The sequence below is a fragment of the Phyllopteryx taeniolatus genome, chromosome 18 (genome assembly GCF_024500385.1).
Source record: "Phyllopteryx taeniolatus isolate TA_2022b chromosome 18, UOR_Ptae_1.2, whole genome shotgun sequence".
Classification (NCBI taxonomy): Eukaryota; Metazoa; Chordata; class Actinopteri; order Syngnathiformes; family Syngnathidae; genus Phyllopteryx; species Phyllopteryx taeniolatus.
The window spans coordinates 11,174,589-11,190,531 of NC_084519.1; the positions used below are offsets into that span (position 1 = coordinate 11,174,589).

At 41.1% G+C, this 15,943-nt stretch overlaps 1 protein-coding gene across 2 annotated transcripts; it reads right to left on the reverse strand.

Moving 5' to 3' along the window:
• Positions 1–31: 31 nt before the first annotated feature.
• Positions 32–15,071, reverse strand: pals1b (protein associated with LIN7 1, MAGUK p55 family member b). 2 transcript variants are annotated; one of them, XM_061753471.1, is made up of 15 exons: positions 14,804–15,071; positions 12,603–12,693; positions 11,391–11,862; positions 9,632–9,840; positions 6,532–6,609; positions 5,769–5,888; positions 5,414–5,575; positions 3,869–3,946; positions 3,576–3,759; positions 2,395–2,463; positions 2,234–2,305; positions 1,598–1,759; positions 1,315–1,517; positions 763–873; positions 32–625 (listed from the first exon to the last, which is right to left on the reverse strand). In XM_061753471.1, the coding sequence occupies exons 3-15, from the start codon at positions 11,716–11,718 to the stop codon at positions 449–451; spliced, it is 1,953 nt and encodes a 650-aa protein (XP_061609455.1). In that variant the 5' UTR covers positions 11,719–11,862; positions 12,603–12,693; positions 14,804–15,071; the 3' UTR covers positions 32–448. The 2 variants fall into 2 exon arrangements, with proteins under 2 accessions (XP_061609455.1, XP_061609454.1); XM_061753470.1 differs by lacking the exon at positions 12,603–12,693.
• Between the last annotated feature and the right edge of the window lie 872 nt (positions 15,072–15,943).

Here is a 15,943-nt window from a genome sequence, read left to right on the forward strand (position 1 = left end):
CAGTGTCACAGTAAGTGGGGGGGAAAGACCATTCTGCAGTATAATATACTGTTTAATAATAACCAGTCATCATAGACGTGTTTGTCAATAGAACACAAACAAAATAAAACAAAATTACACTGATTGCGGTAAGAAGAAATAACTGCATGTCTATCAACAAATGGACAATTATATAATTTTGACACTCCCATTGTACACATACAATTTAGAAGTAAAATGTTTACATTTTTTCTAGAAAATCTGTATTTACAATTATAAATATTAAGATATGTCTATGTTTCATAAATGGCTAAAGCAGAGGAAAACCAAAAACAAACATCACACACAAAAGAGACACAGACAAAAAGAAACCAGAGTCCATCTCTTTAGAACAAACGAGGAAATGTGCAAATTAACTGTACCGTCTTGTCCTTCAACTGCAGCCTTCAGGAACGTGCATGTGGCCCCCTTAGCAGAGCCAGGAGGTGGGCACCCACTGAGGCTCGGTGTCCAGCTTCTCAATGAGCTTGCGCAATTCGAAGAAAGCCTCGTTTGGCTCCGCATTCACGATGGTGGCGTCAAAAGCGTGGCCGAAGTCCTGCTCCATCTCGCGAGCCTTCTCGATGACCTCCTTGAGCTCCTCCGGCTGTGCAGGGCACCAAATTTGACAACATCAAAGAACAGAAATATGTCAAAGGTTTTGTTGACATTTAATACCAGTTCATCATGTCATTTGGGACACATTCCCACCACATAGCCAGGATAAACAAGACTATTTAGTACCTTAGGTGTTTTTCCCTCGGTAGCCAGCAGGGTGCGCAGTCGTTCTTGAGAAGGAGGAGCAATGAAAATGACGAAGGGCTTGAGGTTGGAGGACCTCAGCACCTTCAACGACTGTTGAGAAGGAGTCAAAGTATTAGACACAAAAAGTAAGGTTTTCACCACTCACCATTAGAATGCATTTTCTCGTAAGAAATAATAGCGGCAGCGTGGGGTGACCTAGTGGTAGTACATCTGCCACACAATTCTGATGTTCAGAGTTCAACTCTTAGGTCAGGCCCTCCTGTGTGGAGGAGATTCCAAATTGTCCATAGATGTGAATTCAAGAATCAATTGTTGTTTATTTACAGTGTTTGTGCCCTGCAATTGACTTGCGAGCAGTTTAGCCCGCCTCTTGCGTCCCTTGTTGTGCTGCGTTACATGCATGCGCCATTTGTAACCTCAAAATGTTTGGACCGTCGTATTGAGAGCATACGTTTCAAAGTAATCAACATTTCAGACTAGAAAACAATCTCATGCGTGAATGAATGAATGAAGATGAGCACGCTACCGTACCCTGGTGTGCAGGCAGAGCAAACAGATACGTCCAGAGTTGACCACGTGTCGCACAGAGTCCGTGCTGGTTCCGTAAAGGTTCTTCTCGTACTCGCCGGACTCGATGAACTTCCCCGCGGACAAGTCGGCCTCGAAGCCGGCTCGACTCACAAAGTGGTACTCGCGCCCGTTTCGCTCGTGTATCCTCGTGCTTCTGGTCGTGTCTACGCGAGCAAAGAGTACCAATGATATCACAACTAGTTTTTTTTTTTTTTTTTTTTTTAAGTAAATTTTGGTAACTCACGTGGGACGGCAACGGCAAACTTTTCTGGTTCAATGGCGAGTAACCTGCGACGCAACTCGTCGTGACCGCTGTTCGTCGGAGCGATCAGAGCGATGGGACGTTTGCGAGTGGCAGGCTGGTGATAGAGAGACATCTCCTCATAGGTCAGGACGTCATCGCATTCTGAGCAGATAGATGGGAGAGCGAGTCAAGGTCAACATTAATGTCATGACTAACAGGAACCAGCACAGTGGGCGATCTATTCAGGCCCTCAATTTTATTTGCTGCTTTTTATGTGCAGCTTTGGCCAAAGATCTGCTTCTTATCCACAGCAGGGCAGACAAATCACACAAATTCAGGCATTAAGCAGCACCGGTCGCATGTGTGTGTCTGTGTCGCAAAGTGTGCGCCACATGACATCACAGGGGCTGTGCAAGCCATTTAGGTCCCTGCTGGGCACCTGTTGGTGCCTCCTCTGATCCCGTCTGTGAGGAGACGACTAATCTGAGCCAAGCGGAGGCCAGGTCATGTCAGCTGTAGCTAGAGCAGTTTGTGATGCATCTAAGCAGACAATGTTTGCACACTGACAAAAGCTGCTCTGGTTTGACAGACAGACAGTGAGAGTAGAGAGAGGGTGTCGATTAAAGAAAATTTTACCAGTGTTCTTGCTCAGAGGAGATGTGCTTTTCTTCTTCTGTTTCTTGTTTTTCTTCACATACCAACGTTTCCCTGAAAAAGAATGCAAGGTTATTTGTGATTGCAAAATCCTGTCTTGCCCATGTTGTAACCTTCAGTGTACAGCAACATGATCTTCTTACCTTGTTGTTCTCTACTCCTGTCTGGTGCAGTTCTCTTCAAGGTCTCTCTCTGTTGCTGGAAGCACTTCCCTGACAAATACAATGAAAGACAGTTTGTTCCATTTCAAAATGTTGTGTTCTTCGCTTATTTTTCTGTCAATATTATTTCCAACTTTCCATTTCCACTGCTTAACCTCCTTTTCTAGCGGGCACAAGCTTGGGTCAAAGAGTAATCTTAATTAATTCTCAGGTGTTTGATTTAATCTTCTGGACTCGCCAGATGGGTGGGGCTTTCCTCCTGGGATGGCTGACATAGTGCCAGGTTAGTAGCTTGCCACAATGTATTGTTTTTATTTCCATACCACCAGTCGGATGGGGCAAATACTAATTTTCCCAATCGTAGCTGTCGGGTGGAATCCTCGCATCTCCAAAATCACTACTTTTCAGGAAAAAATAAAAAAATTATCTTGCTTGCTTGACAACCATTATTCAAGTTGGTATTATACCTCTTATTGCTATCAGATACTGTTGCACACAGACATCACAAAAGCATTAATTTAATATGATTTAAAACAACAACAACACTGATTTAGTAGGCTGTCACTGAATAAAATTTGCCAGCCAGCCACAAAAGCAAATGACTGCAAATGCCATCTTCTTCCCAAACTCTTTTTCAAATATCTTAGGTCTGCACCGTAGCATTACAGTGACCCATTGTGAACAAAAAGGGTCACTCATGTGCATCTAACCTACATATTTTCACTTTTTGTATTTAAAAAAATAAATAATAATAAATAAAAAATCCACTTTGAATCTTGGTGACAGAATGCCACGTGGCTCACGCGAAGTGAGGAAGAGGTGGAATTTTACGACACTTCACACAAAGTTCAAGAGTTAACAGAGTTCTCAAGCTGTTTTCAACACTTTAAATTGCTTAATAATGTCTAAAAAATAACAGACAATGTGAGGACAGACCAACAGCATCGATTTATGGAAAAAATAAGAAATTGACCAAATGTTGACATTTGGGGTTTCCACCCAACAGTGACGACATCAAGTATATAGTGGGTGTTTTTTTATTTTATGTAACAATGAAGCTGTTTAGGGTGTTTGTGCAGTCATGTTTTTGCCTTACTAAGGAAAACAAAGTAAAAAAAAAAAAAACTATACATATTGATGATCGGCCCTGGTATAATCCTAACCTGGAATGAGTCCAGCCAATAACTGGTTTTCCTCATCTCTATCCCTGTAGGCTTGCCACCAGTTAGGGTCATCCTGGCTGATGACGTGGAGAATATCCCCTTTCTGGAAAGACAGGCCCAGCTCCCGACATGGCACGAAAGGGTCATCCGAGGGGTTGTAGTCAAAGTAAGCTCGTACATGCATCTATGGAAGAGGGGGCGGGACAGGGAGAGCGAGGGTTTTACACGGTCTTTGCTGCTCTTGCTTGCATGCGTGTGCAGACGGGCCGCACAGGTCCATGTTAGAGACTTACCACAGTCTGTCTGTGTGGGGCAGGTTTAATATGAGAGCTCGGGATGAGGAGGAAGGTCAAAGTGCCATGCATTTGTTGCTGATGGACAGGATGAGAAGAGATAAACTTCTACAACAACATTAAGTCATTATTCCCCTAAAAATGTATACGTACAACAATGATGAATTGCTAAAAATATAGTTAGCAGGATATATACTCACTGAACAAAACATGAGATCCACCTGCCAAACTCAAATGAGCTCAAATATTGATCTGACATGCTGTGATATATGAACCTGCATTAAACAAGTAATCTTCATTTGATGTGTAAATGTCTTAGGGACCTTAAATTGGTTCTTCTAGCAATGTGTATTCTGTAACCAGAAAAGCTGAACTGTTGACAAACATTAACAGAAAATACATTCATGTATTTGTACCTTTAACTTTATAAGATTGAATGGGTCAGAAACATCCAGCAGAAAATTAGATTTTTATAAAAATGTTGCACTTATTGGTGAGAGGGCAACAAAAGCCCTGTTGTGGTATGTAGTAGCAAAAGAATAATAAATGTGCTATAAATATGGGTAGTTAGATAAGCATCATGAAAAATATGACAACACCTGGTCTAATGTAATAATTTGAATCACACACATTGAGTACTCCAAACGTACCGTCATTTCTCGTGTATAATGTGCACCCATGTATAATACGCACCCCCAAAGTTGACCTCAAAATTCTGGAAAACCCTTCTATGTATAACGCATTTTTAGAATGCATGATTTTTCCTATATTTTACCTATATGATCAAAACATGAAGTATTATCTGTATTTTGTTAGTTTTTTTCTCAAATAATTATTCTGAAGTTAAGCACTTTATTTGAACACGTAATCCTTTTTTTTTTTTTTTTTTTTACTTGCTCTTATTTTGAAATTAACAGCCCTACTTTTATTTAGTAAATTAGAAAACACACAGTTGTGCTCATGTTTGATTACCCAGGCAGAATTTGTAAGATGGGTACACTTCTTTAAAGAAAACATGAAGGACCATGTGAACACACATTTTATTTTAATGGGATTCAAATTAAACAGTCAAGCATTTCAGAAAAGCATTATCATTAAACAAAACATAACTATAAAGAAATTAATGATCGTTGTTGTTCAGTTAGTCATACTTAAAAAAAACAATATTTCAAAATTTTTGCCAGGGTGTGTAAACCTATGAGCACAACTGTACATATATCCAGTCATACATTCCCCTGTCATATTGGAATGAAAAAAAAAAAAAGTGTAGGCTACACTTTTTTTATAACCACTAAGTGGCGGTGGCATTTTGGAATGAAAGTGTACATCTTTTTCATAACCACTAGATGGCGACATACATTTATAAAACGAGAACGTTTTTTCCATTTGCCGCTATACCCATGTATAATGCGAACTATTGATTAATGACAATTTTTTGGGGGAGAAAAATGTGCATTATAGACGAGAAATTACAGTAGTTCCCCATTCATTGTAATGAAGTTATTTCCCATTATCAGCTGAAGGTCCAACAGACGAAGTTCTCACCAGTAAGTCGTGAACTTCGTTGACGTGCTTCCCGCGAACGGAAACGCCGTTAATCTCCAGGATCTCGTCCCCCTCGTTGAGCAGGCCACTTCGCTCCGCAGTGCCCCCTTTCACCACACGGCTCACCACCACGCTGTCCATGTCATTACGCACGGTCGCACCCTGGTGGCATACGCAAGCAGTGTACATATTAAGTTATGGCGATAAAATGTATTTCGGCACAAGTGTATTCAAGAGTGAAAAGGACCCTAATAAGTGGAACCTCTATATTTGAAAATCCTTGGTGTTATTTTTTATTTAAGAGGTTACCATTGCCTCTTAAGTTAAACATTCAAGAATGTGGATGGCCTCTCACCAGTGGAGTGTCACGGGTCTTATGCAACCGCACCATTTTGACACTTTCTCCAAGATACTGGATCACATTGTCCTCTGCCATTTCCTGCACAGCCAAGCTGTCATGTGCCTGCATCAGCGCCTGGGCACACAAAGCAAACAGGATGCATCCTTACAATCAGATCATGCATCGACAACACCATCAAACTGATAATTGTACCTTCCTCTTTACGGTACTAAATAGTTAAAAGTTACAGGTGAAACAAAGTATCTGAAGGTTGATGGAAGCCAAATTAAAGACCGACAACAGCTACCCAAGACTTTGCACTCATGAGATGTGACAATTAGGAGTTGGGATACAGGTTAATTCCTCGCATCCAACAATTTTCTCGACAGTTTATCCTGTTCAGGGCAGAGGGGAGTTGGTGTCTATACAATTTGACTGCAGGAATGGAGAACACCTCAGCCAGATGAACACAATGACATTTTTATGACCGTCGAATGGCGTATTGACTGACTAGGTGTAATTCTTTAAATATTAAGACCTTCATTTTGGAAAATTGGATTTATGATTTTTTAAATCGATCCAAAAGGGGACTCCCATGTTCCCTACAACATATGACAACACTTTTTGGCAAATCACATCACACTGGGCCTGATTTACTAACATTTTCCATGTGCAAAAATGGGCGCAAACTTGACTGTTCATGCAGTGGCTGATTTTGATTCTTTAAATACTGCATCTGAAAGGCAGGTGAGGTTAAAAAGTAAACAAGTGAACTTACCTGGAGATGAGGGTTGGTGAGCAGAGCCCTGAGCTCCAAGCCTTCCCTCTGTTGGCTGGACTGCAGGATCTTCTGGACCTGAATACGCACACACACAACAGTAAGGTCTCATGATGATTTATCTGAAATACAGAGGGAAGATCTTTGTGTAATAAGAAGTGTTTTTCCCACCAGCTGCCCACGTATTCTTATATACAATATGATTACAATCTTAACAGGGCACTAAAGCCTCATTGCAAAAGACACAGTAGAATAAGATATAGCTAGTACAGCGACATGTTAACCCTAAAAATGTAGCTGACATAAGATCTGCTTGGGTTAGTCCTTTATGAGTGCCACAGTAAGGTGATTCACAACATAAGCAGTATATTCATACAAAACACATTAGTAGCTTGCTTTATAAATAAGCATATCAATATTTCACATACCGTGTCTAAATCTTAATGCAATTTCACACTCTAGAGAAAAGGGCCCTTACATTTGTCCTGCTATAAAACAACTTTTTGAGTTTTTTAGTGCAAATGGTCCCTGACAAGCATTCAAAGCAATTTTCTGCTATGGAAAAGAGACGTCCACTCGATTTCCGTTTGGCTTATTCAATCTCTTGGTCACAAGACTGTTTGAATCAGTTGTGCTGTGTCATCTGGTAGGAAGATTTGCTTCTTCCAACAAAAAATTTCTCTACACATCGATGGCATTAATCAACCTGAAAAGATATTGACAGCCTGGTATGTGCATCTTGCTGTACCTACAACCCCCAAACATGAGCCATCAGAAGCCTTTGAGGGAAAGGAAACAACAACAACAATTATCAATCATGTAAGGGAAGGTCAAGTGTAGAGTGAGAGTGTCACGAATGAATAAACATATTGTGTATGCTGTATAGAGTTTGCGGCATGGTGGCCGACTGGTTAGAGCGTCAGCCTCAAAGTTCTGAGGTGCGGGGTTCAATCCCCGTCCCCGCCTGTGTGGAGTTTGCATGTTCTCCCCGTGCCTGCGTGGGTTTTCTCCGGGCACTCCGGTTTCCTCCCACATCCCAAAAACATGCATTAATTGGAGACTCTAAATTGCCCGTAGGCATGACTGTGAGTGCGAATGGTTGTTTGTTTCTATGTGCCCTGCGATTGGCTGGCAACCAGTTCAGGGTGTACCCCGCCTCCTGCCCGATGACAGCTGGGATAGGCTCCAGCACGCCCGCGACCCTAGTGAGGAGAAGCGGCTCAGATAATGGATGGATGGATGTATAGAGTTTGCATGCTCTCTGCATGCATACTTACTTGGATTTTCTTACTTGGAACTCCAACTTCCTCCCACATTCCATAAACCTGGATGTCAATGCTAAATTAAGACAATTTTTTCCTTATTTGAGAATGTGAGTGTGGACGTTTGTTTGTCTAGATGTATCTGGTGATTGGCTGGCAACCAGTCCGTTTGAAGCTTGCCCCGCACCCAAAGTCAGCTGGGATAGGCTCCAGAACTATCGCGAAAACTGATATATTCTAATAATGCATTTGTACAAATAAACGCCTTAGCCTAAATAGACACCTTGTACTTTTGGTATTTGAGTAAACAAATGCCCTATGGCCACTACATGTACGTAGTTTGCTTTTAATGTTCTTTATTTGTTTACTTAATTCATTTATTATTTGTAAAAATGTAATTTACTGTGTACTGTGATGATAGATTTTCCATCAACTGTTCACACAAAAGGTGACAACGGAGTCTTGAAAAATGTGTCAGTTTCCGTGGGCCTTAATCAAACTTTGCTTGTGAAAATAGCATTAAAAACATTCCTTGGCGTCTTGTTAAGAGTCTGTTGTGTCCATTACACTAATCAAGCTCACCAACAAGGTGACGCACTTCTCCCCCCTCCATCCCTCGTTGATGCTGCTCCTCCAACCACACTACAGTAAGCTGCTGGAGTTTCTTTTTCTGGCCTGCTCCCTGCTGCACTGTGCTGCACCGCGGGCCGCTCGGAGATTAGTTTATCCAACGGGAGCGTCTAACGCGGGCCCGGCCACGGCTATTAGGCGTTGTTAAAGCGCTTCGGGATCTGTGCCCGGTGTGTGAGAGCACACACCGGTTTACTGCACACAGGAGGACGACACGATGCCATGTCTGAGAACAAAATAGATCGGCTCGGTCGGGTTGTCTCAAGGCAAGACTGGAATAGCGGCGGTGGTGCTCGGTGGACTTTGAATGAACTTTACACACCACATGGCTGCCTGTTTCATCACTATTAAGGCTGATTCTGCCACACTGGTTACTGCCTTTTCCCCCTCATTCCTATTATGGACTTGATACAACACCCAGCGGAGGGCCTGTGCAACTATATACCAGCAAAGCATGTTACAATGCATGTCTCTGGTTCTGTGTGACAGGAAACAACCCAGGCTCAACTGTGCAGGGACATAAGTCAATTACTGCTGCTTTGCTTTAGGACTGACTGCCTTGTGTTTGTGCTGCCAAAACAACCTGTTCTGTACCACCCTGTAAAAAAAGAGCAGACTTAAAGGTTGACATCTACTTCTGCTTCCCAAATGAAGCACATGACTTCATTCACTGACTGGACTATTTTATTTTCTAGGTACACCCTGGTAGTACTGGGTTGTCTTAAACTCAATTTGTTTGTGGCCGATACAAACGCATACAGTGGTATTTGCTCTCTCATCAGCCATGGCATGTCTTAATCATCTTTTTAGACTATAACTGCTTTTGCACGCAGTGTAGTGGTCAGAGACACTAGGCAAGTGAGGAACCAAGGGATTCAAATTCATTCAATAAATTAGATTAAGTTAAAATGAAAGTATACCATTGACTGTTAGACATGATTGAACAGGTAGTGGTTGAACTAATTGAACTTAAACCAAAAACGTTAAAGAAAAGAAAAATGGTCAAAAAATTCCAAATAAAAAGTTTCACTTCTAGATTCTTGTGAAATTGTGATTTTTAGGGTAACAGGAAAACAGTAATAATGTCAGTAAAACACAGAAAGCATCCATCCATCGTCTATAGCACTTGCCCTATATACTAAATACTGACAGCAAAAAAGATTCAGTCGCTTTACCATGATGAGAGTCACGTGCAAGATGAGGCATACCTCTTGGCAAAGCTCTTGAGCTTGCACCGTGAGGGGCGAGGTGGGGTTGACTCGGTTCATCTTTTGGGACACAACAGTGTAGATGCTGTAGGCGCACTTGAAGTCGTCCTGCGCAAGCAGCTGGAGCAGCAGCTCCGCATCCTGCTGGCTCTGAGCGTCAGTCACGCACTGCTGCACCCACTTGACGGCCTGCAGCAGCTCCTCCGGCTCTGATGGAGATGGACACACAAAACACGTCGGATGGATAATTTTACCCATTTTCTAATGTCATTTGGCTCCCTTAAAAGGTTCACTTCATATGTCGCACACCCTGGGAAATTTGATTAATACCACAGTGTGATTTAGGCTAATCGTGTTTCATCCATGACTTGAGATCAGAACTGTAACGCCATTCAAACTGCTACTAAAAGGGCACATTAACAACTACTGAATCTTAAATTTTCATCTGATCCCATGCATTTTGGATAATTCTATGCTTCCAAGTTCTAACTTCGTGGGAACAGTTTGGGGAAGGTCCCTTCCTGCTCCAGTAAGACTGAAAGCAATGTCCTTAAAGGCATGCTTGGGTGAGTTTGGAGTGGAAGAATGTGACTCAACCCATTGAAACTCCTTTGGGGTGGACAGAGATCGTCAGCCAACACAAGTGCTCTTCATGGTGAATGGACTGAAATTCCCCCAAACACGGCAACATATTGTAGAAAATCAATGAAGAGTGGGGTTCGTCCGTTTACGACGTGACCAAAATGTGAGGTTTCGGGGTTACGAATGGTGCACACTAGTTTGTGCAGTGGCGTAAGAATACCTGTACGTCATCATGCGAACAAGGCGGTACACATGGTTACCAACATACTTACCGTTTTTCATTGGCTTATTTTTTAATGGCCTAGAAGTGTTTCTCAAACAAATAATCAAATTATGTCTTTATGTCTTTACTAGTGTGTTAGCATAGTTTAGTAATAGACGATGGCACATTTTGACGAGTATAATTCAGGGACAGCAGTAATGTTGAGGAACGTGAACCAGGAAGCCTTAATGACGAAAAGGAAGCTATTCCCCATACAAGGTAGTATTTAGGATTTTTTTATATTGTCAGCTACAAGAATGATTCGTGGAGATAAGAGTCTTGTGTCAGCCTAAAAAACACACGCTTCTGCTATTCAAAATATAAAAGTACGCAAGTAAATGAGCTAATTAAGCAACGCTATCGGAATATGTTTCAACGCTAGCTAGCTCTTAAGCAACGTGCATCATGTAATGCGATTTTTTTTTTTTCTCAATGCGGGCACAATATAACTTAATAAAAGGGGCAAACTATTTTGTGAGAAGTCTTTCTTTCCCCCATTTTGCCAAGTAATTAAACGGGTATTGTATATTAATTGGAAGTAAAAATTTATTTTTACTTTTAGTCATAAGTACTTTTCAGGGTGTATACTTTTTACTTTCAACTTTTATCCATCCTTTACTTTACTTTTACATTAAGTGAATATATTTCAACTTTAGTATAGAGTGGTTTTGCCCCCTGCGGGAAGATGTGCTCACAGTGCTGCCCTGGCAGCATTCAACTTAAATTTATGGTTCTTTGTCCCTTTAACAACAGCAGCCACTTCCATGCCTGCCCTCTGCTCTGTCTACTCAATAGTCATTGTTTGGACTCCTGTTGTTTATAGTTGTCTCTCCCAATAGCTCACAACTTCCCATTCTTCCTTGAAGTCTGCATTTCTCTGTAAAAACCCCACGATATCTATTCACATCAACTCACCAGCAAGCAGAGCCTGGGAATGTGCGTCTTCGGTAGCATTCTCCTTCCCCTCGAAGGTGGGATTGTCAACGCCCACTTTTGGGTTCTGCGCCAGCTTCTTGAGCCTCAGTGAAGCGTCGGGGTCGATGTCGCGCTTCCCCCGGCCATCCTCTTCCCTCCTCTTCCTCAGCTCGTCCTGGTAGTGCTGAATTCTCTCCATTTGGGCGCTGCAGTGCGCAGGCTTGACGAGGCAGCTCTCGTCGCCAGGACAGTCCACCGCCCGCTCCCTGTGGCCGGCGGCCTGGCCAGAGCCCTCCTGCACATAACCGTTCATGTGGGACGTGATCATCACTGCCCCCCAGCATACAGCTCAGACCACCTCAGTCCTGGCTGAGCTCTGCTTGGCTGTTAAGAGGAATTGGCGCAGAGACTCTCATCAGTGGCCATTTTACTCCAACAGGAGATGTAGACCTACGATGTGCAAACATTCATCCTGCAATACATGAAGAAGGGGTATAAATACCCAAATACAAGCAGAAACCATTTTATTTTTGGTCTCATAAAATATCAACAGACTTGTCACATGCGCAATTTAAATAGCATAGTTCCTCAAATATGACAGTCCTTGCTCGAACAGACACTGTATACAATTAATCCCCTGGCGACAAATATTTTATTTTATTCTGAAAACAGTAGTGACTTGACAAATTATTTTCCACAAATTCATTCTTCCTCAAATAGTGGGCTTTGCCCCAATAGATGCCGTGCTCCAAATAATCCTCTGGTAAAATAAATAAAAATAATAAATAAATAAATGCATTCTGCTAAATCCATATCCACGTCACAAACGCTCTAGAGTTTTCCACAAATCGTGGCAATCACACTTAACAGATGTCATTCCCCATTTACTTATCAAGTGTGTTGCCACATGAATGAATAAATATGGCACACACTAAGCGGTTGTAAATAAATGTTATTATGATTGCTATATCTTTACCACAACACATCATGCAGGCATGGCATCTGTAAAGCTGATGTTTACAGTGGAGTTTTAAGTGAGATGCTAAGCATTTCAATACTGACCCAAAAAGAAATAGGAATGGGGAAAAAACAATACCATTATTATTATTATAATAATAGGAAAAATAGTTAACTGTCATTAATTGTGAAAAATTATACGAGATGTAATATTATTATACAAACTACATGAAATAAATAAGAGCTCCTCCCCACCAGCAACAAATGCCTTTCTCCTAATAGATGCCTGGCACTCTCTGCAGTTGATGAAAATCAATCAGGGATAGGTTCCAGCATGCACACGACCCTAGTGAGGATAATTTGTACAGAAAATGGATGGATGTATAATGTCATTTAATGGAGGTTATTTAAATAGGTTGCCATGCATTTAGGCACACCTGCACAATATGATGAAATCCAACATTAAAGCAGTACCAAAACATCCCCTTTAATTTGGAATTGATGTAGATGCACACTGCATCATCTGTAACGAACATGTTGCCGCTCTCTGTGGATAAATAAGATGACCAAAACATCAAATTAAAAATGATTGTTACATGAATACTACTCTTAAAGTGTCAACCAGAACTGAGCAATACTAATTTTGCGATACAGCACTTGTATTGGATCTCAAAAAAATATTGTAACAAACTAAGCAAAAAATAAAAGTAAATATTGTATTATGTGTATTAAAATTTAACCTAATACTCGCTACGCTGATTTACCGTGGCTGACGGTTGCTCTTACCTTCTTGCGCTAATCTAGACTCTCAACATGGAAAGCTCTCCGGCCTCGATCATCTGAAATCCCTCATCCAGAACTCTACATGATGTCCCTGATCTGCTTCATGAAAATGCATCCAACCCTAATATGATGTCTTTCTAGACACGCATCATCTTCAAATATGCTTAATATATTTTTACACGATGACATCGTAAACCATCACGAGCCCCTTTTCTAAAATGCAAATGCTCAGCTACATAAGGCTTATTTTTGCCAATTACAGACGTAGTTTTTTTTTTTTTTAGCGCTGGCTAGTAGTACAACTTATAGGTATGTACATAGCCGGCAAGGTCAATTTTTAATGTTTATGTCCAATAGCCATTTATATCAGACTCCTGGCAGCCCTCCCCCTTTACCCTTGACTTGCCTCAGCTAATCACAATTGGCAGGACTGGCTCACACCCCCCGCCACAGCTCTTGCTCCAAGCTCTGGAAGCATTTATCTCCGTTTAGACTGGCGGCTGACAAACAGCGGAGACTTCGAGAGGGCCATCTGTTGCCACAGCCTTAACTAATCCTTGGATATCTCAGCAGGCCGAGGTACCTGAACAGGACAGTCATATACGATACATATACTGTATAGGATAGAATAAGGGGGTGAAATGGTCAAATATGATCTGATCATACGACCAAGGCATGAATTCAAAATACTACAAAAAAATAAAAATAAATTCTGACAATATCTTGAGATGAACTTCAAATACATGCAAGCATGAATGCATCACATGAACATGAGCAAGCATCCACTCCAAGGATAGCTTGTGCTCTCCATTTAGCATGTAACACAAAAAAAGACTCCCCCAAAAGTGTCAACATTGTTATACACACTCACCTCTTATTAAAATACCACACTAAATATAACATCTCATGCGGCATCTCTCGTTTGAACGTCTCAGCGACTACCAAATTAGGGAATTCCAAATTTGGGGACAGGCATTTTTATTATTATTATTTTTTTTAATCAGGACCTCGATGATGAGAGTAAATCGTAGCACTGTTTTTGAATGATCATCAATCAAGGGGCAGATTTTTTCCCCCCTTCAATACATTGATCAGTTATTAGCTCATTTATAAAATGTGACGTTTGAAATAAGTTTGGGTCCTAATTTGGGTTTCAACTTAATATTTTTGGTGAAACCCTACTGCAACGTAATTAAGTGATACAAGTGTAACTCTTTGGGAAGTGATGAAAAGTGGCTGAGACGTAGCTAAATTGTTAGCATAACATCAAAATTGACATTTTGACATACATGAGTGTTTAAACTATACTCAGGCTTTACCACCCAATGACACCTCTAGAGGTGGAAATAATTCTATAGTTAGTCGCTATAGCGAGTGTTTGAGTTTACAAATAGATAGCTGCTGCTTTGCGAAGAGATTAGTTTAAACAGCCGTCACGTGTAACTATTTAGCGATTACAGAGACGTAAAATGTCCAGTTTTGGCGATACTACACACAAAAAACAGCTTCAGTATAGCCATTTAAAGTATTAATATCAGGCCAATTGTGGTTAAAACGTCGCATTTGGGTTTATAAATGAAGTTTAAATGGCACAAATTAGCTTCGTATCAGGGTGCCGCTAACTCTCAAGTCAACTACGTAGCCGTGTCCAGTGAACGGCGGGGACTACTCACCGCTTCAGCGTCTGTGAATACGGCTTAAGAAAAGCCTGCTGCTCCCTTCGTCTTCGACTTTTTTTATTTTTTAAATCCACCGCCGCTTCTTTTACAACCCCCCCCCCCAAAAAAAAAAACAAAGGAAAAAGTCACGGTAAAGGGTCAGAGCAAAAGCACACGTTGTGTGTCTTGGGGTCTCGGTGGTCTCCGTCCTGCCTGTTGAAGTGAGAGTTGCGTTCAGGAACTCGTGAAGCCATTGAAGACGTGCACGAGGTGTTTTTATGCGGTCTCCCTTGGCAACACCGAGGCACCACAGCGACACCAATCGGTCAGAGGCACAATTGCACTACGACGGAGGCCATCTGGAACAAAAGTGTTGGGACTTGCGGCCATTGCATCGGGCACCAGAGGTCACATTTAAGGTCCCTATAATATGTCTTCTAAATTTCCATTGTTGTTAACAAACCTACCAAATATGAATGATTAAAAAAATAAATAAATAAATAAAATAATCGCCAAGTATATAAAATGAGGCTTTGAAAGCATGAAAAATCAAGCCATTCTCCTAAATTTCATGGAAAAGATGTTGAAACAGTAACAGCTTAAATCTTTTATTTTTAGGAGAGCACAGCATCTATAGTTTCTCTCCTATTTAGGAAAAGAATGACAGACAAGTGCAGCAGTAACAGTTAGAACAGTTATTTATTATGTGATAAAAAGTGGTGCGGCATCAGGGTCAGCGAGGCCTTCTCTGGTGTCCTATCAGAAGCATATAACCTAAATTGTAATATTTGTTATCGGTATGTTTAATGATATTGTTTTATTCCCAACAGTGTATTTGCTTCATTTTTTTCTGTCCAAGATTGTTTGGTCAGAGCAAAACTTGTTACAGCCAATTTTGACTAGCAAAACACATCTGTAGCGATCTTACCACATTAAAACATTCAATAATCAGAATGTCTGGTATGATGTAATTTTGTTGTTGTCATGTTATTAGATAATTATTGATTCCGATCTGCTCCAGATGATGTATGTGGCACAGTTGCATGTTGTATTGCGTTTTCGGACAGTATTGATGGCTTTTATAGTTGCGACATGATAGTGGTGGTATTAAGTTATACTTCTTATCCCTCACCTAATGCTCTGTGTGGAAAGTCT

Bases quoted from the DNA above. Each gene is read 5' to 3' on its own strand.
- pals1b (XM_061753470.1), bottom strand. From the start codon at position 11,718: ATGATCACGTCCCACATGAACGGTTATGTGCAGGAGGGCTCTGGCCAG. The intron at 3,947-5,413 runs GTGAGAACTTCG...CCTGTCCATCAG, and splicing joins ACGAAGTTCACGACTTACTG to CAACAAATGCATGGCACTTT. The intron at 2,464-3,575 runs GTTAGGATTATA...TGTATTTGTCAG, and splicing joins ATTGGCTGGACTCATTCCAG to GGAAGTGCTTCCAGCAACAG.